The sequence below is a fragment of the Caloenas nicobarica genome, chromosome Z (assembly GCF_036013445.1).
Source record: "Caloenas nicobarica isolate bCalNic1 chromosome Z, bCalNic1.hap1, whole genome shotgun sequence".
Classification (NCBI taxonomy): Eukaryota; Metazoa; Chordata; class Aves; order Columbiformes; family Columbidae; genus Caloenas; species Caloenas nicobarica.
In genome coordinates this window covers 90,309,350-90,333,288 of record NC_088284.1, presented here as the reverse complement: position 1 = coordinate 90,333,288, position 23,939 = coordinate 90,309,350, and the positions used below count along the sequence as shown (strand labels likewise).

General features: G+C 40.2%; 1 protein-coding gene across 1 annotated transcript in view; it reads right to left on the bottom strand.

Moving 5' to 3' along the window:
- DPYD (dihydropyrimidine dehydrogenase) overlaps positions 1-19,254 on the bottom strand; it is a 348,521-nt gene extending 329,267 nt beyond the window's left edge. Inside the window, exons 1-2 of the mRNA XM_065656297.1 lie at positions 19,172-19,254; positions 292-402 (exon numbers count right to left, since the gene is read on the bottom strand). Coding sequence (XP_065512369.1) covers positions 292-402; positions 19,172-19,210 — 150 coding nt within the window. The 5' untranslated portion in view covers positions 19,211-19,254. The remainder of the gene's footprint in view (positions 1-291; positions 403-19,171) is intronic.
- Between the last annotated feature and the right edge of the window lie 4,685 nt (positions 19,255-23,939).

Below are 23,939 nucleotides of genomic sequence, written 5' to 3'. Positions count from 1 at the left end.
ACGTGGTGAGACACCCTGACACAGCGTGAGACTTGAGACTCATCTGACTTAGTAGCAAAAGAGGAAAAAGTTGCATCAAAGACTTACTAAGTTGCCAAAAAGGAAAAAGGTGTGCAATGTATTTGGTTCTGACAAGTAAATAGATGATCACAAAGTAACTTTGTATCTACAGGAGCCACATTTGCCTACTGAACAACACAGGAAACTCAAATTTGAATTTCTCACACAATTAAGATTTCAACCTCAATGGTTTATTGCATATTCCAGATGCAATAATAAACATGCACTTACTGAACAGCTTTTGTCAGAATTCCTTTTCCATTGCTTCTTGACTTGTTTCTTTGCTGCAGTTGAATGAAGAGTTGCATGCGTCTGTTGTCGGGGATTTAAAGCCAGAATGTTCTGTAGAAAGAGAACAGAAAATATTAAAATACATAGATAAAATTTTAAAAAAGTTCAAGGCCTCTTAAATCACACCTCACACAACTTATTTACAGTGCTATGAAAAAGCAAACCACAATTATTCAATATTATAGACCAACTTTATATGAATTTGTTTATTTCTGACTTCTTATGCTTTCAAACTAATTATGTGTTTTAATATACCTGTTTATAGAATCACAGAATTATTTTTTCAAATTACATAATTTCAAACTTAGTTTGAAAGCAATTTCTTTAGATTTGTATTGTCCACACCACTTAGATTTTGAGTACTTAAAGATATTTCTAGGACTGCTAGAAAACAGAATTATATTTAGCAGCCATGATAAAGGTTTCCATCCCTGGATGTTTGTTGTGTATGGCATACAGAAATACATAATTCTGCTTCATTATATCACTCCAAGTAACACTTGTAAAACAAAACAAGCAAAAATATTTTAAAGGATCTGGGTTATTTATGGATGTTTCATTATTTCAGTATAAATTCCAATTTGCCTTCACAGGAACCTGCTTCTACACCTAATGAGCTGATGAGTCAACTTCATTTCTCTTACAATGACAAGGACACAAATAAATGCTGGGAATATAGCTGTACTTTTAAGTGATAGTCTGACGACACCAGCAGAACGACTTTTCTAATGTCTTTCATTATACTAGCATAACTTAAAAAATTAAATCAGGTTTTTGAAACCCGAGCTCTTTTTAAAATCAGGCAAGTGACAGGTTTCAATAGCAAAACTGACCTCATTTAATTCAAGGAGTGAGTGTGAACAGCGTGCAAGTAACAGATCCAGACTCAGGTCTGTGATGGAGAACCAAAACAGGCATATTGTTGGTTGTAACTCCTAGAACTGGTTTTGTAAATCTTCCTTTAAAAAAACTTGACTTTAGCACTATACTTCTCCACTGTGGTGAACAGGGTGTGATTATTCTGTTACTATATGTCAAAGATGTGCGAGACTGACTTACAGAAATGGAGACTGAACATGACAAATTTGATAGGGTTACGCATACTATATCAGCAGGATGTTTCCTTATTTTAAAAGTCTGCTTGAGTGGGTGATAATGATGAAAAAGTAATCTGTTGTATTCAGATATTATTGTGTTGATGTTTATGGGGCCTTTTTTTTTTTAATGCAAAGGGGTCACTTTCTAATCAATTATTTAATGTTTACTCCGGACTGATCAGTAATCCATTTTCCCACAAACCAGAAATCTCACCTACTTGAAAATTCTACCTGCAATTAACAACATCACCCAATACAGTAACTCACAGCTTCCCCCAAGTACAAACAGACAAAAAAGTGGGTTACAACATTCAAACAGGTATAGACTATTTAGCAGCCTACATGCTGTTGAATTTCAGGAAGAGTTAGAGGGTGTAATCAGATGTGCCTCTGCAATTCCAGTGGTAAAGACACTGCTCCATTTCTGGGTGTTCCCCAGCTGAGTACCTCAAGCAAGATGTGGCAACCAAATGCATTCAGTTGTGGTTTATGTTAATTTATTTCACTCTTAATTAAAACAGAACAGGGACATTCACATAAGGGATGTCACTTACAGCATCTCAGTTGCTACTTTAATTTCTCAAGATGATCAAACTCAACTGTCAGAGCACATCTGACTCATTGGTGATGGGCTGTTGAGTGCCCAAATCACCCAAACCAAGCAGTAGCTCCTGAATCACACATACACTGCTGCAAAATTTTGCCTACTCTCTTTTGTAATTGCTTAATGCTGTACTCTTGGCCATGAATATTATAATTATTTTAGCAAACTGAAATGAATTGCAAATTTCTAGTAATAAACTGTAACAGATGTACTCCACTGGGTACAGCACCAGTTGGTTTAAAACATGGAACAAATGGTGGGGCAAGCCAAGGACGGAAGAATCCCCATATGTTTGCTCCTGTTGGAATTCTGCAGCAGGAGCATGGCTCCAAGCGCAACAGTTGCAGAAATCCAAAAGGACTACATAGTGCAGCATGTCCCAGAATTAAATCTGAAATAAAACTGGCACAGAACATACTAAATCACATATACAATATAAAATTGCTTGTATTCCCACTACCTAAATAATATACTATCTTCCTAAATCTTGGATTGCTGACCAAGGTGGCTGTTCTAGCTAGAGGTCCCTGGTGTTTAAGAACCACTCAGAAGTTAACTGCCTGAATGTGAAAGTAATGTAAATGCTTTTGGGTCTGCTAAACTGTCAGAAAGGAAAATTAGTGAGGGTGTTTTCTTCCTATTCATTTCAGTTCCCTGGTTGGTTTTCTGCAGCTTATGGCTAGGTCAGACATTTAGTAAATTTAACAAATAAATTCAGGCAGGTCAGCCAGTAAATGGAAAATTACTGCGAAGAAAGTTCTAGAGGGAATGTTCCAACTAACACTTAAGGTGTGCACCCAGCTAAACAAAAATAAACCACCATGGACATGCAAGGAAGGAATCCTGAGACCTCCAGTCTCTCAAACACACTGGCCATCTAACCGGGGTGGGGGGCTCATAGGTGAGGAGAATTATTTGGGCATCTGTGATCTTGCTTGTCCCGATCCTATGCTTATTCTGCTGCATAAATTCTCATTCTTGCCAGATGAGCTGTTGTTTGATCTCTCCAGATGTTGAAAGGGCAAGACTCAAGTTCCCCAATGGAGGATATGGGTACATAATACATCACTTTTCAGAGTACTATGAACTTTGGATTTCACATTAAGATGCTATTTGTATAGTAATGGAGAACCTAGGAATTATATATTTAGTGGTTTACGTAAATGGTCACATCTATTTCATTAAAAATGAAGTAGGTATAAATCCATTATCATTAATGGCTGCAGATCAGAATATAACACTGCTGTATTTTGTAGAAATCTCTTTAGGTACCATGTTGATGGAGAAAGAAATAGGGCTATGAGTAAGCACATAGAAGTAAATTCAGCCCATGCCAAGTACACACTTGTGGCACAGCTGCACAACAAACATAGTGTAATACAGTTAAACTTGCAGCTTTGCACAACACTGATGGGCACCACGAAAGTATTGTACTTTCTTTCACTATTTCCATACATTAATTTGAAGACTTTACTTTGGGAAGAAAGCCAAGTGGTCTGTCACTACAGAACACAACTCAATATATATATTGCACATGACCCTCAAATACAACTACTTCAAGGAATTCCTTTATTAATAACTCATAATTATTTCTTTTATGCCTTTTAAAAGGCAAATATTATTATAAGCTTAAAAATATTAAAGGATAGTTTAATTCCCTAATACATCCTCTTCTAGAAAGGAACGTATTCATTATGACTAATATATATTGATTTAGGTTGAAAGTATCCTAAAATGCTATAAACTATCTATATGTAATGTACATTGAGAATGACTAGGATGTATAAGTGACAGCTACTGTTTTTAAATTTTGAGAATTTAGTGATAAATGGTTATGTTGATCTGTACCAACACAGTAGCATACTTTCTGAGAATAAACTTGACATAAGCTATTCATTAGATGCTTATTGCTCAGCTTCTACTTTAAAGGCTATGATTAAGAAGACTACGCAAAAAGGACTAGCTCTAATCTTCACTATCGTCTATTAATGAAAAGGCTGTAAAAGTTTTAAAACAGCATGTTATATTACAATGAGTGACTTATCGAGAATTTGAATTACTATTACTCCAAAAATAAGCGATTTCAAGGCAGTCATTCAGGATAGGACACATTCTGCAGTTGGGAGTCCTGTTTCTGATACAGCATTTTTTGGTAAATCAAGATAGGTTTGGCACATGCTCTGTGGTGATCCAACATAAATTTCTGGTATAGAAATTTAATTTCATTAAAAGTGTCACACACGTTTTATTCCCATCTCATAAAGCCACCCTTTTAGCTGAAATCATAAGAAGCTACTGCAATTAAATCTGATCTTTAATTAAATGCGTATTCAGTAAAATAAAATATAAAGTTATGGAAGCACTTACGCTTATTAGGAACACTGCAACACCAACTGGGGGTGGCAGGAGGCAGAGAGAGGATGGTGTTAAAAAAAGTATCATTTACATCATAGGAGGGATGACAGTAACTTCAAGATGGTCATCAAAAAGTCCTGCTAGTCTAGCATTGTCTTTGTAAAATATATGACATTACTCCATATTTTGAAAGCTTTTCTTTAAAGCACTAAACTTTAAGGTCTGCAGCTTTCCCATTCCCCTCCCTTACCCCCCAAGTAACAACGTTAGCAAGGTGTCCTGGTTATGTGGACCTTATCCCTCATTCAAAACAGGAAATTTGGTCAAAATTCAATAGTTAAGGTTACTCTTAATAGACAAAGTAGTAATTTGCTCTTTTGATGGATTCCAGTCACTTTCTCTAGATTGTTGGGGAAGTTCCTCAGGAACAGCCCCAAAATGCCTGCTGAAGTTCACCACGTATCAATACACATACAGCCACCATGAAGCTGCTGAAAATGCAATTGCTTGCATGCAGACTATGACTGTGGGCATAAAATGTGGTCCTGTGTTATTTGCTTTGTTGTAGTATACAGCACATTTACCTAACCTAGCCCCTGCAATACACAGGTTATATCCTGGTTTACTCCAGCTGCTTCACACAGCATCCTCAGCTAAACTCTGTTATATATATCAATTAAAATTCAGGAATAGGCTAGGCATGCTAGGGAATGCATGTGGAGAGCAATTTAACCCACCCCATTCCATTAATCTACCCAATTTCCTTAAAAAGAGTTGTAATCTCCCTCACAGCAAGTAACATTAAATGTATTGCAAGATACATATGTTCACCAAGTGAACATAATGAGAACATATTTATTTTTGCTAAGAGTAATGAGCATACTAAACAATTAATTTCGATACTAGTGTTAATTCACTGACAGAAACAAGTACCTGGAGTTTTTCCCCTGATATTTTCTAGTATGTCTGAACACGAAACTAATTTTATTAGTGTTAGTCAGTCATAGACCAAAGAACTCAAGCTAGAAGTATTTGTTTTCATGAGATTAGATGACCCAGAATAATGACTATTGTTTAAAAATAATGTCAGTTAAGAAAAAGATGACTAAGGCAGAGTAGATGTGAGAAGTAAAACATGATTTAGGCAATTCAAACTGAAGGCTGCATGAAGCACAAACAGATGCAGCACTTCAAACACCATGTGAAGTCCCTAACTACAGGGCGTTTCAAAAAGATGGATCCAATTTGAAATCACTGTATCTTTGAAATTGGGTCCATTGTTTTGAAACACCCTGTATTACAAGTGGAAATTTCATTACCAAATAGGCAAGAGCAAGTTCTAGTCCTAGGAGAGTTTGTAACACTAAATGACAAAGAAGATTTTGAAAAATAGGTATCCATGGTGTCATGGCTTCCAGAAGATAATCTATGTTATTTTTCATTATTGAAAGAATATGGGAAAATGTTGTTAATTTCTTCCTCACAATAATGTACGAGAGAATATCTCATAAATTGATATTTGTGTCAAGTGCGTATTTCCTTACTGAAGACCTGAACTAATGAGAATCACTACTAAGAATGTATATAACCTGGCTGATAATATGTCTTAGGAATTCATCCAAAAATTTCAAAAAGGAGTAAAGACTGTGCTTTTACAGTAGTTCAGGACTGGTTTAATTGTGAGGCAATGAATACCAGAGAAAGCTACATGAAATGACCGCAGATGTCAGGGGAATAGTGTGATCAGCCTTTGGAGAACCCAGTTCTAGAACCAGAAACAATCCCAGACAGCATGGGAATAAGACAGGAAATCCGCAAATAATTAATTTTGTATATTACCAAATAAGTTTTCTGTTACTGAGACAAACAGCTGCATGTGTGAGCAAAGTCAAAAGCTGACTGCAAACCCATTTATATTACAGCATAACATAGTGTGACAAGTCACAACCCTCTCATCTCTCTCAAAGATAAACTCTACAGGTGACCCTCTGTGCCCATGCCCAAGGACCAGCAATTTACATTATCATGACATCTGCAAACCAGAGTCCCTCAGGGTCCAGAGATCTGGAAGATGGGACTCTATGGTGAGACAATCAGCCTGTGATGAGGAAATGTGTCAGAAGAGCACCAGTGCTGCAGCCTCGTGTGGGACAGGGCCACAAAGCCAACAGGCTCTAGGGACTGGGGCCTGACCCTGAATCCTGGTGCATATGGGGTGAGGGAATGCAAAAACACTCAACTTTTAATCACAAGATTCACTTCTTCTCTGAGCCACACCAACTCAGAGTCTCGAAAACAAGCAAGAACTCAAAGACCAATAGATGACCTTGTGGTAAGCATATTCTAGCTATGCACTAAGTCACCGCCTTTAGCATAGCACTTAAGTACTACATCCTCATCTCTACATTTCCTCATAGCTTTAGGTTTCCCCATAAGACAGACTGCTTTACATCAAAACACACACCTTTCCGGCTTATTGCACTTCTTACACAGCCTCTAATATTTAGTGAGAGTAAGACTGTTCTTTAACCTGTAATAATATCATAGCAGACGAGTATCCTAGAGGTGTAGTCTTAGGTCCATTAGTAGATACTTAGAAAGTGGGGTTTCCAAAACAGATTTACCACTACAGATTTTCACGGTCCTTAGATTTTGCTGCAGTATGTAAATACTGTCTCTTAACAAAACGAGCAATTTCCTAAATCACTCCCACCAAAGTCAGGAAAGTCTTAGTTTTGAATATGTCTATATTAACTGAAACATGGTATACCTCCTGCACTTTCTGTTATATAAGCAAAGTTAATGCATTACAGATTAACAAAGTAGCAAATTCACACAACCCTAAACATGGTTTACCTAATTTTGTTGATACATTAACTTTTAGATTAAGAGCTTGATTTCTCTACCTCAGCAATGCATTTATGCTAGGTATTACTGTAAATTCTGGAAGGTTTTTTAAAATAGAAAACAAAATTGTTACTTGCTTCCCATAGATACCAACCACTATTCTCTACTGGAAGAGCTCTGGGTGGCAAATTACTCTGCCTGCTACCTCCTTGACACAGCTGATCCCTGCAGAATCACCTTCACCCTCACAGAAAAAACTAAAGTGAATACTCACCCTCTGTTCATAAGTATCCAAGTAGTATCCCAGCATTCAGTGAATCATTCACATATTTAACACAAGCACATATACATTAAAAGCTACACAGCTTAAATCAGGCTCAATGAAGTTCTCAGATCCAAGGCTTCTTCAGGAGCACCTTACTCTGTGATAAGATCACATTTTCACACCAGAAACAATACACTACATCAAAAGCTATTAGGGTTAACATAGCAAATTCAGAGAAGGCCTAGGTAAGCACAGGTCTTGTGGATTTACTCAAAGTTGAATTCACTACCATGTATTCATTTTGTTGACTAGAACACTACTTAGTTTACAGCCTTTAAAAATAGAGGGGCTTACAATTTGGCACAGCTATCCTTCCACACCTACATTTAGCATTTTAATACATTTTCTTTCTAACTGGACAGTCTTTAATCACCCAACCAATTGGCTAAGTGTAAAAAACAGAGCAAATCATGTCACAGCCTTGATTCTTAGCTTCATGACTGCTGTTACTTTAAAAGTTAGCACATGCATGGTCTCCATAGTCTGTGAAACCCACTACACTCAAAGTTACCTTCATTCATCTTCCTAATACAAATATCTTCTGTCTTTACAAAAAAAACCTTAAAGCTTCAGAAAATATTTAAGTTTGCATCACAGGTATAACAGAAGATTTTTGTTTCCTCACTATAATATCTATCTATTCCTGGATCCCTTGCACATCAAATTGCTCTGTTACATGAGAAATGCTAATATTTATAACTGCTCACTCACATGGAGAGTCACTTAATGAGTACCTCACAGCAAAAAGGATTATAATCAGACACATGCACTGACATCTCACTTGTGGTTTTCTGCAAGAAGACAAACAGATTGAACGAGAAAGCAAGCTCAGTTGCACTTGGAAATAAGTTTAGTGCCAAAACCAAAAATAGGCCATTGTATCCCCACAATTGAACATCTCAATTGAACCCTCAGTTGTGGGTGTTTGCTTAACCAAAACCCAAACTTTCATTAGACATGTCAGTTAATGAAAAGTGAATGCTCTACTGACTTTTGATTACAGGAGAGAAATTAGCATTAAAAGTTATTCCTGCTTTAAGTTTAATCATTGGCAAAATCAGTGGAACTAATTTTAGCTGAGCAAAGCAATGTTCTGAAAACTTTGTTAAAAGGTGATTTTCAAAGTCCAATAAATGAACCTGAAACGCAAGGATGAGAATGACAATATCCATCCAAAAGATCTAGTGTATTCAGTATTTGAAACACATATGAACATTTGTATTTGTTCCAAGAACATGCCAACTATCTATCAGTACTGACTTTCTAAATCTGTTGCAACATTAAGAAGCAACAAGTAAACTTACCTATGTGCAACTAATGTGCAACCTTCTACAAAAAATTCGCTAGCAACTGTTTAATACAATGATAAAACACAAAACTGACAATGGAACTACTCATTTTCTAGTAACTTTGTGTATACATCAGAGCATCCTAATCAAAAAGAAAAAAAAAGAATCAGCATGTAGAAAGAAAATGGAACTGTGAAGCATTTGTTAATTATATACTATAAACAGGAAGGGTTTGATGTGGGAAGTTACATATTAAAATATTTTAAATGTCTGATAATTGAAAAAATAACACTGCCAATTTTCAAGCAATAAAATTTTAACAGCCCATGTAAGTAAGGCAAGAGGAAACTGTTGCCAATTTTTCTTTTTCCTTTAACATGTCATCGTCTTCTTTTGTAGAAGTTCACAATGATCCTATGTTGACACCTTTAAGCAAAGAAATGTGACATTCCAGAAATACACAGAGCATCACCACATGTGTTACAGATTACAAGGGAACATATATCAATAATGGGAAATACAAAGCAAAGCAATTCCTTGGAGTTCTTCACTCTTATTTGACAATTTTTACTTTTAAATCTTCCTGACATTAATACTGCTGAATGTTTGGGCCAGAGGCAGAGGTGATACTCTTTAAAAAATAGGATAGTCAGATTAGGCTGCCCCATCTAAAAACATGCTAGCAAACATCTGGATTCTGACCTATCATACTTTGTCACATGCTTATACAGAAAACTTATTTTTAAAATACTTTATAAAGGGTGTGATATGTAGTAGTTATTATTTTCTAACTCTTTTACTTATTAAGACAAATCACATTTCTGCTACGAGACCTCTGAACAGAAATTTGGTCTTTACCTCCTTCAGCTTGACTTCAGGTCAGCTCTTTTTTTTAGCTATTGTTTGCTCTTTGGCATAATAGTCTAATGGTTACCGGAGTCACCCTGGAAAGAGAAGACCTCCATCCACACATTCCTGCCTTCCACTAACGAGGGTGGAAAGCAAACCTGGATGAAGTTGAGCTGATTAGCTGTTAAACTAAGATTACAAAAGCAAATCAAGGAGCAAATATGACAACAACACTGCTTCAGCACTAGAAAAGCATTTACCCAACTCTCAAGTTTGCTTATGTATTTTTCATTAAGGGCTCATTGATTAAATGCATAGAGAACATTATGCTGGGAGTTAAAAATGAACTAACTTTGCTTTTGTCCTAAATACTTATTGGGGTTTCTAAATCAATTCATTGCGTGTCCTCACCTGGTGCCAAGGTTTGGCAGCATGCAAGCTACTCTGCTGTACTTAGGAACAAATATTCTACAGTCTTCTGAAAACTCTTTCTTATTATATCCTAACAAAGAAGAACTGGCCCTTACACAGTCAATAGTATTGGTTGCTGCTGACAGACTGTAGGTTTTTTGAGAGTAGATAATATTTTCATTTTTTCTGTTCTGTATTCATTTCATTCCTGCATTTTATTACCAGCGTTCCAGAACAGCTTCTGTTTTGGTTATCTTGTTTGATTTTTTTTTCCTCCCAACTCTTTTGTCACTCTCTCACTTCCATCTGTTTTGAAGAGTATGTATAAGCTCACTAAAATCTTTAAAGTTTTGCGTTGGAACTGAAAAAAATGCAGTATCAAACACAGCTTTAAAATTGAAGTGGAGTAAGTCTGGGAACCACCTCTAATCTCCCATCTCATGTTCCTGTCATTAGCACACACAGGCACCCACACACACCCACCCACAAGCCTGTGAGTGAATTTGCACAAGCTGACTTCGTCCCTCAGATTCTGAAGACGGCTGAGATCAACTGGAAGAGCGGTAAACCTCTAACACAAATAAACAAATATTTTAAGGCTGAAATTGAATCTTGTATTCACCTGTATTCCAAAATATTACACTACACAAGATACTTTGCACTCAGATCCTCACACCAATTACTGATAACTTTCCTTAAGAGCTAGTATGTAGACCTGAAATGACACACCAAGGACAGTGGGCTTTAATTTCATCAGTACTAAATCAAAGCCAAACTTGGTACTCATTCCCATTTTTGCCCTGAGCTGTAAGTGATGAAGTACTTCTTCAATGCTGATTTAATTTACAATTAGAGTTTTCCTAACTGCAATGGCTACACCCTATCTCACAAACCTCATTTTTAACCTTAACATGTGACATAATGTGAAAACAGCTGACAAAAATTATTGACTGCTTTGTTATAAATAAGAATGCTTAAAATTATTTTTAAATGCCTCATAAATTGACATTAAGTCTACTTTATTTATTTCAGAGAAGTTCATTTTATTTCCAGAGTAATATTCCATGATCTGAGCACTAAAAAAAAAAAAAAAATCATTTTTCTCAGTTTTAACTGTCAATGAATTATCCTTCATTTCAAAGATATCAAGAAATCATCACTATTCATTTTCAATACAAAGCCTCTTACATTTCAGCTGTCATTTTAAAAAAATCATACTGAAAATAGTGTTTCTAAGCAGAGTTCAGTTGCAATGTAATAAGTAATAATTTCATCAATTAGCAGTATTCAGCATCTACTGAGATTTCTCTCACTATTATTTTATTCATAGAGTCCTTTGTGGAAGTAGCATACTAAAAAGATTCATTTATCCTTCAAGGTTTTTCATAAATGTGTCATACATCTTAGAAAACAATTGGTTATTATTCTCGCTCAATCTAAATAACTATAATAACTTCCAGGTGTAAAACCTCTTTTTATACTTCCAATCTTCTTTACTCACATTATGGGTCTACATTTTTAATAACCTATTCTAAAACTGCTACCTACTTTCACACACACACACTCTGGAGTTTTGCATGGATGCTAGACATGCCTGGATGGGAGGGTTATCAGCTTATTGTTAAGAGCAGAATAGAATTGGGTTTCATAGAATGTCCTTCACAATCAAGGCAAAAACAAGCATTTTATAATGAGCTAGATGCTGAGATAGATGCTAACAGTGCGACGGCTGTAAAAGAAAGTGCTGTGATTGTTAAATTCAGTTATAGCTTGCTTGCAGCACCTATTTTATTTCCCCTTCCCTCTAGATTCCTCCACATATTTATCAGCCAATTTTCCTCACCCAGAAGGACATGTCCTGCCTTCTGTCCCTTCATCTCTAGACTGCAAAGGGCACCCTTCAGAGCACAATATTATCATTCCTTAATCAACTAACAGAGGTGCGACTGGGCAGTATGAGGACCTCTCTCAAGGCTGGGTAGGCAGCCCTGTGCAGAGCACACAGCATAACCAAACATCCCTGTCTCAGGAAACAGTAGCCCAAATTTCTGTGATGCACCTCCTATGCAGCAACCTGCTTCATTCTCTCCAAGTTGGTAAAAAATTTTGATAACTGAAAAACCCCAGCCAGGACAGTTCATTACAACAGAAAAAGTTCCAATTTAAATAATGCCTCTCAGAGCACAACTAACAAATTCACAACAAAGAACCAAGGAAAGTCTGTAGCAATATATTAATAAACTAGGTACCACAACAACCTACATGAAAATGGCACAGAGTCCAATCTCCATCATAAATATAAACCTAATGACATTGCTCATATGACTACTACTTGAAAGAAGAGCACCATTAGGAAGAAAATATTAACTAACATCAAACTTTCAAAGCGGCTTTCAATTTTTCTACCTGATTTCTACATTCTCAAAGTGGTGTGCACAGGTACATCTATTAAAAAAACTGCATACACTGGCAAGATATGTAAATCAGACAGTTTGGCTGCCTGGACACTTCTCCCTTTAATTACATATATAATTGGTTTTGAACCTGAAATTAAAATGTCAGAATGCACCATGATTGCTTTTAACTGATGACTACCATCCCATCTAAATGGAGATATTTAGATTGAACACCGAGATATTTTTTTTATTAGCTTTCAAATGAAGTCACCAGCAAGCCTGTCTGCCGTCTCCCATTTGCACCATTGGTGTCAAGTTGAACTGGAAAGGCCAACTATTTCAATGAACTAAAATAAATGCAATTTTAAGGTCAAGTCACTTGTAACACTTCAGGCAGCAAATGTCATACTGAAAAAAAAATTGAACCTTGGCTTAAGCAGAGATGAAAGGTTTGGCATTTCAAGGACTTCACTGTGTTTATCACTTTAAATTTACAAATAAAACACTGGCATCACATATTTTAATACTTATCATATAAAATAAAGATTTCTGAAACTATATGTATAAACACTGGAAGCATTTTTAAAAATGAGATACTAAATCACTCCCACCACTCACGATGTGTGCTAATACGCTGACATCTGAGGAACTAAAACATCTCATGTCTTTGACTAAGGCTTGCCACTGTTTACTGTGGAACCTCACACAACATCACAAATACACTTCTGGGTTTGATATAGACATGCTACTCATCCAGATGATGCAGTTCCAAGTGGAATAAACCCCTCTTCTGCTGTAAGGCAGAAGGTTATACAGTGACTTCTGAGCTGTCTCAGGTATAGAGTACATATCACAATTGCTTCACAAAAAGATTCTTGCATTCTTCCTTCTTTCAAGGAACACTGGATCCCTTTTGTGTAAATCTGTGCTGATGATGGTAATTCTACTACATCTTAACATGGTAATATCTTATGAATCGGATAATATTAAGAAAAAACTCCTATGCTTATCTTGATCTAAACACTCCCCAAATATACTTGCTTTGGCATTTCATCCTCACTGTGTCTTCTAATGTTTGTTGTTGCTGTTGCTTTTTTCTAATGATATTTATTAAAGAAGCTTGCCCACTTGAATCTTATGGCCTTTGTCACTTTGTCATCTGCAACAACAAAAAACGATTTGGGTATTTCTTACATTTGTAAGACTCTATGAGCAGAAAAAAAGGAATTTACAGCTAAACTTAAGACCCAGTCTGAATCACCTGTTATTTCATAAAAGAATGCACCTGGTCAATTTGAAGGAAAAATGTTCCTATTTCTAAAAAGCATTATTATAAGAAAAACGGAGAATTTAGTTCATTTTCTCTACTTCTCCAAGTACCAATTTGACCTGGATATATCTGATTTTTTAATATATTTATATTTTGAATTATGACATTGCGTTTGAATTGCATACAGACCAAGAAGGCAAAATGCCCACCAAGATCTGTGTAGCCAATCTCTGTTGGCACCTTCCACAAACTGATACCCTGCACATGTAAAGACGCTCAAGATTTATGCTGTGCTGATCTGCAAGAATTCTGCCCTTAGTATACAAATGACAGCAAATGAAAATGAAAAGACTTTGAACAGCATGCCCACACAAACACCACCCTCTGAGCTTCTGATAAGACATTTATGGCCAAAGGTTTCCTAATCCCAAATGTTTGATTTCTTTGCCAGATCACATACTTGCTGAAGTCTCATATAAAGGCACAAATCCTGCTCTTCTCAAAGGTGACAGCACAGGGCAGAGAGCAGAGTGTGTAACACTGTACTGATGAAATAAAAAAAGGAATAGAAATCATATGCTAATAAGAGGAGGGAGGTTGCCAGGCAACCAGGGACAGAGAGAAAGCAGTTTTTGATTTGAACTCTGTGCTGTCAAAGGTTGGCGTAGCCAGAACAAACAGAACACATTCAATTCAGCTTGTCTGCAGCCACCAGGAATTTCAGCTTTTCTCAACATTTTAAGTAGAAGTGTGTTCCTGACCCAATGCCAGCTATGTTTGCGTTCCCTGGGTCATTTTACTGGTGCTGGCAAAATGCCATAAGATGGGATGGACAGTAGATTTTTTTTAAAGTATCCATTTGAAAAGCAGCAGCACGTGCCTTTCGGTAGCACAAATTGCACCATGCATGTAGACTGGCTCGTAGGATGGAGACAGCTGTTCAGCCTTGGGTCCAAGCAAATCCCAGTCCATCAGATACAGCCACACCTCTCTCGGCTGCACGGAAAACTGTGCAAGTTCTGCCCTGCTGCTAAAACCACACCCCTTCAAACACCTCTCAGAAGACTGCCCTGCACCACCACCACTGCACTCTCGGCACATCTGATGGGCAAAATCCTGCCTTACAGATCCCGGCTTCCTATATCAACATGTAGTTTTAGTTTCTTACAAGATGTAACACTAAGCAGAGGAAAGAATAAAATTCAAGTCCAGTCTACAATATAAAATCATCATGAAATCCATTTATGTAACAAAAAGGAAAATTAATTTCAGTTCCTTCTTGTTTTCAGAGTTATTATCTGCAGCGACAACTGTTATTGAGTCTCATAACAGCCTGTGTTTCTCATAAGTCCCAGTCATGAGAAAAGGTGGGAGTAGCAGGTATTATTTTCAAGACTTTCTTACAAAAAGAGTAAAATTTTAAAAGTGTGGAAAAAAATGAAAGTTGAATTCATGAGTAACATTAAAACTCAAAGGTAAAAGGAAAATGAAAAGCACAAGAGTAATTTTTTTTTTCCACAATATCATTATTTTGGAGAACTTGACCGAATGTCAGTGCTACAATTTAGCAGACTATTGGCAGTGGAGGCAAGACCATACATAATTCTTCGAGCATCAACAGGATTTGAATATACAACACGAAAAGATAAAATGTCTCATACAGGAGATTTTCCGTCCTACTTGCCCGACCAGGTTTTAACTTGATGAGTAAATCATATTGTTCAGTTCTCCAAGACAGACATGATAATTGTGGTCTATAATCTTCCACGAGGTCTTTGTAATCATGCTATAATTGCTGTTCCACTCAGCTAAGAGTTTACTACAATAAAACCACTAAAACAATGAAAGAGCTTGAGAAATTCATTAAACAAAAATAGCTAAACAGGAAGTTTTGTTTCCTCACTGATTGCTTGTCAAATGACCCCAGAAAGACACAGCCATCAATCTGGAACTGCCATCTGATCATCACGGCAAGCTATAAAGCAATAACTTAAAAAAATCCTCCATATTAAAGCTTCATTATGGAACTTCAAACAATCAGCAACTATCTACAACAAAGAGAGACACTGTAATAATTGTGGCTTTTTAAAATAACAGTTTAGCCCAGATGAAAGAAAGCTAGCTTCAGCTATTTATTCACATAACCTTTGTTTGACAGTTTTGTGAACCATGCTGACTAGTAGGATTCCCTGCTATCTTGCTGGAGGCTTCCTGTGTTTTTACACTGTTCTTTATTTTACAATCCTCTCCTTGCTTCTCCCTTTAGAGGACACCGAGCTTAGCTCTCAGACACAGCTTCAAGGCACTGCAGTATTTCACTGTACTAGTCCATTTGTACTGGGAGAAGAATAAACCTGACAAGCGAAATTTGCTTACCTTGCTGTCATAGCCTGTGCTTTGTAGTATCTGCTCCCCTACCAGGGAAAGAAGAGCCATCACTGCTATCAAACCTGCTACTTTAAGCGGTATGGAAACTGCAGGCTCTACATACAGCTTCCTTGAGGCTTAGGGGCACTTCCCAGGTGGTCCTTGCATGCAGCAGGGTGCACAGCGTAAGAAGCCCTGTTCCCCCATCTACCAGACCCTGGAACCAGCTGCAGCCCTCAAGTTCAGGTATGCTGACTGAACCCTTGGCAAGCTGCTCAAACAGGCTACAACCTCATTCCACCTTCGTTAGAGGCCTTCAGAGAGCAGCCTTCGGGCAGCATTTGGGGTTTGTGTGGTTGGCAGTTGTTTGGGTTTTTGTTTTGTTTGATTTATTGGGGTTTTTGGTTTGTTGTTTTGTTTTGTTGGTTTTGTTTGTCTGTTTTTAATGACACTAACATTTTTTTGAGAAGACCTTCTATTTTAATCGCAACACTCCTAGTCTTCCATAATTTGGAAAGCAGACTTCCAGAGCAAGATTATCTATGTAATTTCTCCATCTTCTTTAGTTAAGCAAAAAGATTTTAGGGACAGGATGCCCAGAGCCTGAAGCTGCTGGCTAAGCCAACGAAGGGTGATGAGATTCCTCAGGGACAGCTTCCTGGATTTTTTCTTTTATTAAATAACTTGGAGAATTGGCTGTGATTTTAGCTACTTCTAGCACAGACTCTTGGCTCCTGTTTAACCAGAGACATCAGTCTTTTTATACTGCCTTAACTACCTAAATAAATGATAAAGTAGTACCAAGATTCCAAAGATCATATTCAATATTTCCATTATATGAAGTATGTTGTGTAGGATGCTAACCATTGAGATAAGTTTAATGAAATAATTTGTTCAGTTTTTATACTGTAGCCAAGAAAGTGACCAAAACACTCAAGTTGTGCTGCCAGTGCTCATGTTGATAGATTGCTCCCCTCAACAACCAATTTTCTGAGAATATGTATCTACAATGATATGGACTTAGCTAACATGCACTTTCCCTACTTCAAAGAAAAAATATGTTTTTATTGAAAACACAGTACTTTTTTCCCCCTAAAAAAAAAAAAAAAGTCAACAATAAACACAGAGAGCTGCAATTACACTAGCAGTAATTATTAATACATTCATCTGGGAGATAAATCATACAGCGACTAAATTTATTCAAACAGATGGGGAAAGGCCATTTGGTTAGAAATGGACTGCCTTGATTTCCTTGCTAATTTAAATGACTGCTGAAAGTAAAAACACAGGAAGATACTGACCAAAGTTTATATTTTCAACCTGAGAGTAAAAGTAAACACTAGTCTGTTTCAATGGCCATCAGTTTGTCTTCTAAATCATGTACTGCTGCATACTACAACCAACACACGATCCTACAATAGTATATCGTTCTTTGAATCCCAGTCAAACATATCTAGAAATGCAAAACAATGTAATCCCAGAAATATTTTGCATTATAAATTTGAGGAAAGTGCTCAAAAACCTGTACTGCTGAAATCAAACCTTTGTAATAGGAAAATGAACACCTGAAGAAAAATCCCAGACTGGCTGCTCTGAAAACACTGAGCTGGTAAAAGACAGATAGTACTGATTTCACACCACAGTGCCTCCCTAACTTCCAGGAAGACTTCTACGATAGTTCATTTGTCCCATCCACTCCATGTTTCAGTTTTATTGGAGTATCTGTAAAAGTATTTCTCGACATTAGTCATAGGTTGAGCAGCAGCTCTGCTAGGAAATGGACTGGACACAAAAAGTCAATTTAAGAACTGATGCTAAAGTTCAGTCACAGCTGACCTAGAGGTGTATTCAAGCTGCTGCTGTGCACATTTATGTATTATGGCTGGCCCCTCAACGAGCTGCAATAGCCCACCCTAAACCTAATATTCTAACCTAATATTTTAAATTTCTGGGCATATCACAGCAAAAAGTTGTATCAGGCTGGAACAAGATTGACAAACTACAAGTTGTTTCATTTTCACTTTGTTTTTACTAGCTTCTCTCTAAGAGCTGACGCTTACAGTCACGTGCAAGGTCCTGAGAAGGGTGGGGAAAGCTGCCCTGAGCCCCAGCTGTGCCAGCTGGCTAACATCGCAGGAGTTCACCATGTTACACTGCACCAGCCTCAGTCCCACTCCACCTCACCTCCGCCTTGCACCAGGCCGTGTCCAGATCCTACTTCAAGCTCCCAGTCCGGCCTTGCGGCAATGAATGTCACACAAAAACGTCAAGTGCCACGGGTACTGGAAGCCACTTGCAAGAAGGGTGCTACTCCTGCCATCCTGCTCAGCATTCCCTGCAACTGTTTCACTCCCTGGAGACACGGTGTGGTACCAGCTCAGCTTGGCCCATAGCAGAACCACGAAGAGCTGATGGACCGCACATCTCCAACGGCCACAGACAGCCGCGGCCCATCGAGGCCGGGGCCGTGGGGCGCTGTGAGAGCTCGAGGCCCGCGAGGCCGCCCACAGCCGCCCTCAGGCCACGGCCCCGAGCGGCCCTGCCCCGCGGGAGCGCTGCCAGAGCCGGGCGGAGACCTCACCGCGGGACACGGGGCTCGCCCAGACCCAGCCCTCGACTCCGCCGATGGGGAGGGACGGGAGGCGGCGAGAAGGGGAAGCGCCGGGCACCGCCCCCTCACGCCCCTCGGCCGCCCGGTGGCCCCGCTCACCGGGGTGCGGGAAGGGGACGCGGAGCCAGACCCGGAGCGGTGCGTCGGGCCGCCGCCCCCGCCGAAGCTGCCCGGGCGGCACGCCAGCCCCTGGGGCCGGGACTGCCCGCCGCCAGCCCCGCGGCGGAGCAGCACGGCGGAGCGCGGCCCCGGACGCTGCTGGCGGGCAGCGGCAACAGCGGCGAGGCACTTCCTAGCGCAGCTAAACTTTGCTGGGCGTTCCCGGCCCGGGCGCCGCCGCTGGGCAGAGCCCCCTCCCCGCTAGCGACAGCCGCACGTCCCGGCAGGACGAGTGGGTACCTCAATGTCCACCGGGTCCCGGCTCAGCACACGAGCCATGGTGTCCGCACCGCCACCGCCTTCCCCCGGCTCCCCGCAGTCCCAGAGTGGAGCGGAACGGAGCGCGGGAGGAGGCGGAGCCGCCCGCCCGGACAGCAACGCCCAAGTGGGCGGGCGCCCCCCGCGCCGGGGCCCGGGCCGCCCCGCCGGGCAGAGCCGCGCCGGGTCAGGGCGGCCCGGCGGGGAGAGCGACAGGTGCCCGCGGGACGGGAGCGCCCGCGCCGCTTTACCTCAGGCTCGCGGCGGCGGTCACCGAGGGGAGAGGACGCGGCTCGGCAGAAACTCTCCACGGGGTTCGTGGCGCACCGCCCCCGCCGGGAAACGACCGCTCAGCCGCAGGGCTCACACGGCGGGGCCGCGGCACCGAGGGCAGGTGCCCCGGGGCCCCGCCTCGCCCCGGGCAGGTGCCGCAGCCCCCTCGCCGGCGCCCACGTGCGCACCACAGCCTCCGCCGCCGGCCTCCGCAGTCCCTTTTGGCAGAAGGGGGAGGGGGGACGGGGTCAAACCTCGCCCTGGCTGTTTTTCCACTCCACGAAAATCCCACACAAGCAGCCTGCGCCAGGGCTGTAGCCGAAACATGGCCGTGCTCGGGGACACAGCCTCTCTCCTGCCCAGAGGCGGAGAGGGAGGACCCTTCCCGGGGTCACACATGCACCTTCCCTCCATTCCTGGCTCGGGCCGTCCCCGAACCTTCCCTCTGCTCCCTGTAGGGACAGCAAGCCTCCCCCTTCACCCCCTCAGGGGAGTTGACCCCCCAGAGGCCATCCTGCCGCAGCGGCACCGGCTCACACAGCCTCTGTGCTTTGTTCAGTTTCTTTCCTCCCAAACGTTGCTATTGTTTAATACCACAAACACAATATTTATGGTAGCACTGAGATAAACATTCCCACTGCAACATGCCTATAGAGAAGTTCTGCCTTGCCTCCTACCTCAAAAAACAGCAAAAATAAGTATTCCCCAATGGGGGGGGGGGGGGGGAAACACACCACCATAATATCCATTTCTAGACAGCACTTTCCACTTTCAAGTAGCCATGTCTATGATCCTCAAAAATATGAGCGCTTTCCTCATCATATCACAAGAATAGAGGAGTTTAACAATGACTAGTCTTTGTTTTTCCTATTTTCATGCTAGGCAACTCTTATTTGCCTTATAAAAAGGCCTGGAAAAGTGTAAGTAGCTTCTGGACACAGATGACCCTTTGGGTACAGTAGAGAATATGTTTGCCTTTTCCTTTCATGTCTCCAGAGAGAATGCCTCTCACTGAATAGCATGGAATTTTTTCTTTGCATTGTAATTACTTTATTACTTTCCATCTCTGTAAATGAGCACTTTTGAGATGCCCAGTGGAGATTTTGTTTCCCTTATAAGATGCAGAGAAATAAGGTTGTGGCCTTTTGTGTCTCGAGTGAGAGCTGTGTTTTCTCAAGTCTCTGCTTCAGCACTATCACAGAACAATTCTTGCTGATTACAATCACCCATGCAAAGCAGTTAAAGTGTTGGCAGGAAAATCAGAAGCAGGATCCCCTGCATTGCTAGTACTTATCTCTAACGAATCTGAGAGCCTGGTTCATTTCATTAATACTGACATTACTGAGCAGCTCAGTGCTCCCTGGTGCTAGCTGAGGAGTCCTCTAGTCATGTTTGCTCCTGACCTACAGCAGTATATTGACTGTACAAGTGCATTAGGTCCATAAGTCATTTTCGCAAGGATTATTTCCATGTATTTGAAATAATAAATGGCTTTGTGTCCGACCATCTACATTTGGCATTGATTTGGTCTAAAGGAGCAGTTACATTAGAAGAAACTAGCAGCAGCCACTGGACTCTCCAGTTTCTTTCTGTCCTGCCAGATTTTCAGCTGTTACAGATAAAACCCTTTTAAGGAACCTCCACTTCTTTTTGGAAAGTGTCATCACGCACATTCTCTTTTGCTCTGCAGGTTATAAACCCTTGGTTACCCCATGTTACCTACCCAGCCAAACAAACCTGACAACAGTAGGATTTTTGCACTATGAAACCAATAAATAGTAACACCATCTAAAAGTTACAGAATTAGGGTTTTCCTCTCCAAAAGAAGCAGAACCTATTCTGCCAGTGAGTACAGGTTAGAGAAAGGGATTCAGAGACCTAACCACACCCTGCCTTATCTCACAAATTGTATTTCTTGGTAAAGGAGGCTCCTCTTATTTCACCTCTCACACATTTCTCCTGTGGATTAACTTACTGTCTGCAAACCATGGCAACCAGCCAGCCTGTGTCAGCCTGCCGCACTTGCCAGCTTCCCCATAGCCATTTGGGAGGGCTGGTCTTCCATGGACCACCCTTCTGATCTCTGGATTTTCAACTGTGGCAAACAGTGCTCTTATCAGCACTGAGCATCTGTACAGCTGAGCTTTGTTTCAGGAAAAAAATGAGCAGAAACAGGGAGGCATGCACAACATTCCCCATAATACAAGTATTCCCACTTTTCTAAAGCAGAAGTTATAAGAAATTATAATAAGACAAGTGTTACACAGCCTAAATATAGTTTGGGGCTTTTTTCCTGAAGTTCTGAGCCTCTGTTGTTTTGTTTGTTTTTTCTCCCCCTCTAGCATGGTTTTGAAAGCAGCAGAAACAGAAGGGATGCTGAAGACCTAACTTTCACTTATGGCATGAAATGCAGTTGAGGCTTGGTTGAGTTACAGGCTTTTGAAAATTGCCATTAACCTTTAGGTTTTTGTGCTCTTTGGGTAAAACGTGCTCACATGCCAAAGAATTGTACATCAACTTTCTCAGAAAACCTCCAGGCACCCGCTGCTGCCACAGAGCAAGAGCCTATGCTGGGATCGGCTGCCTGGCTGGAGGGCAGGGCAGAAGGCAGCAAGCAAGGCCATCTCTTTCAAATGGTTCCAAGAACAAAACCTGCGATCTGAAACAGAGGATTCCTCCCCTCCAGCCATTACAGTGGTTAATCTGAGAGTTTAAAGGGTAAACTGTAAACTCAGAAAGTTCAGCATTCAAATTCTGGCAGTAATGTATTAGGGAGCCCACAGGTTTTGGTGTACTGCCCTATCATACAAGCAACTCCCCGCTTTTTCCTCAAAACTGCCCCTGATTCACATCAGTTCAGGTACTAGAAAGACAGGACACTCCAGACTTTAATTTGCTGTGCAGTTTAACTTGGACCTGGTGGGCAGTCTTTAATCACACTGTTTTTATTCCAGGACCAGTTTCCTCACTCATTGCATATGATAAAGAGTGATGGTTACAGTCTCACTGCTAGCATCTCCCAACATCTGAATGCTTAATTAGCAACCCATATTGCTCGTTACACTTAAGCAAGTTCATCTGTCAAATTCAAGGGATTCAGGAAAGCCTGAAGTGAACCCAAGTTGCTCTTTTCCCTTCTTTGAGCACCTCACTATGACAGTGCACAGATTTACATTTCAGTTGTTTGCTGCTTCTGCTCTCTCAGTTTGGCTTGTCAGCTCCCAAGTGCAACAGTCTAAAGGTGATACACCCAGTATGCAAAGGGTCCAAGAGAAGTGGGATTAGCAAGAAAATGCCATGAAGATGACAAGCTGCTCCTGAAGACTACCAGCAGCCACTCAGATATTAGTTTGATTTCTTCCCTTACACTAGAAGTCACAGTAGTAGCAGTGCAGACTTTCCCAGGACAAGGCAAATAACTGTTAAAATTGAAGGTAGACCCACTGATTCCAGTGCCAGGTTCATCAAGTCTGAAGACATCTGTGTTGCATATCTTCACTGTACTGGTGTTGAGGAAACAAGTGTATACACATGAAAAAGTTGAAGTGTGAGAGGGAGGGGTTTTACTGTACTGTTTCTGAAAGGTTTGTAAGAGAAGAGCCACGGAGTAAGTATGGTGTCCTTTGTCCTCCCTCATCCTAATCCAGTCCAGGGGGATTGGAATTCAAGAGTTAATTTGAGAAGTCTTGCTCTCACTAAGTCTCCCAAATAGCTGTGTTGATGGTGAAGGAAATATATAGTTACAACTTTATGCATTTCTTCACCAATTTAGGGAAAATGCTTGACTTAAAACATTCACATGAGTGAAGAAGTTTACCCTGCCTTTCTAATCTGCTTGTTTCTTAATTGAACTTGCAATGCTCTTCAGAAAGAGTAGCTACACAGGATAACCCAAGGTGTGCTACAGTACACGAGTACAAGTGTGCTTGAAGTGTGAGATATACATAATTATAAATTCTGTTAGGAGGAAACTCTGACCATTACTCAGACATAGCCTTTGGGCATGGAATTGTAAAGCACAAACAGATGAATAAATAACACAAAATGGCCACCATGTGAGCTTTGATAAGTGTCCAAATGCATTTTAAACTAAAATGAACTGTTCTTTACTGAGTCTGCTAATTTATTCCAGCCATCTGTGGCAGTGTAAACAGAAGCTTGTCTCCAAAACTGCTTTATAATTTTTTAGATGTAGCAAGGACCACACGTTTCATTATAATAATCTTGGGGGAAAATTAAGCAAAAAGAACCAACATATTTTCACACCACAAACATCTTTTGATAACCACTATCATGCAATTCAAAGAAATATTAACAAGTAAAACTTGTTTCTGGCATAGCATAATGTTTTTCTATTTAAATGCCACCAAATGTTTCTTTAGGATATTTTAGGGGATGTAAAAATCTGGCTATTTTTCCCTCCCCTCCAGTCTCCACTGATGACATCTGTAGACAAATCCTGTATTTGTTACTAAGC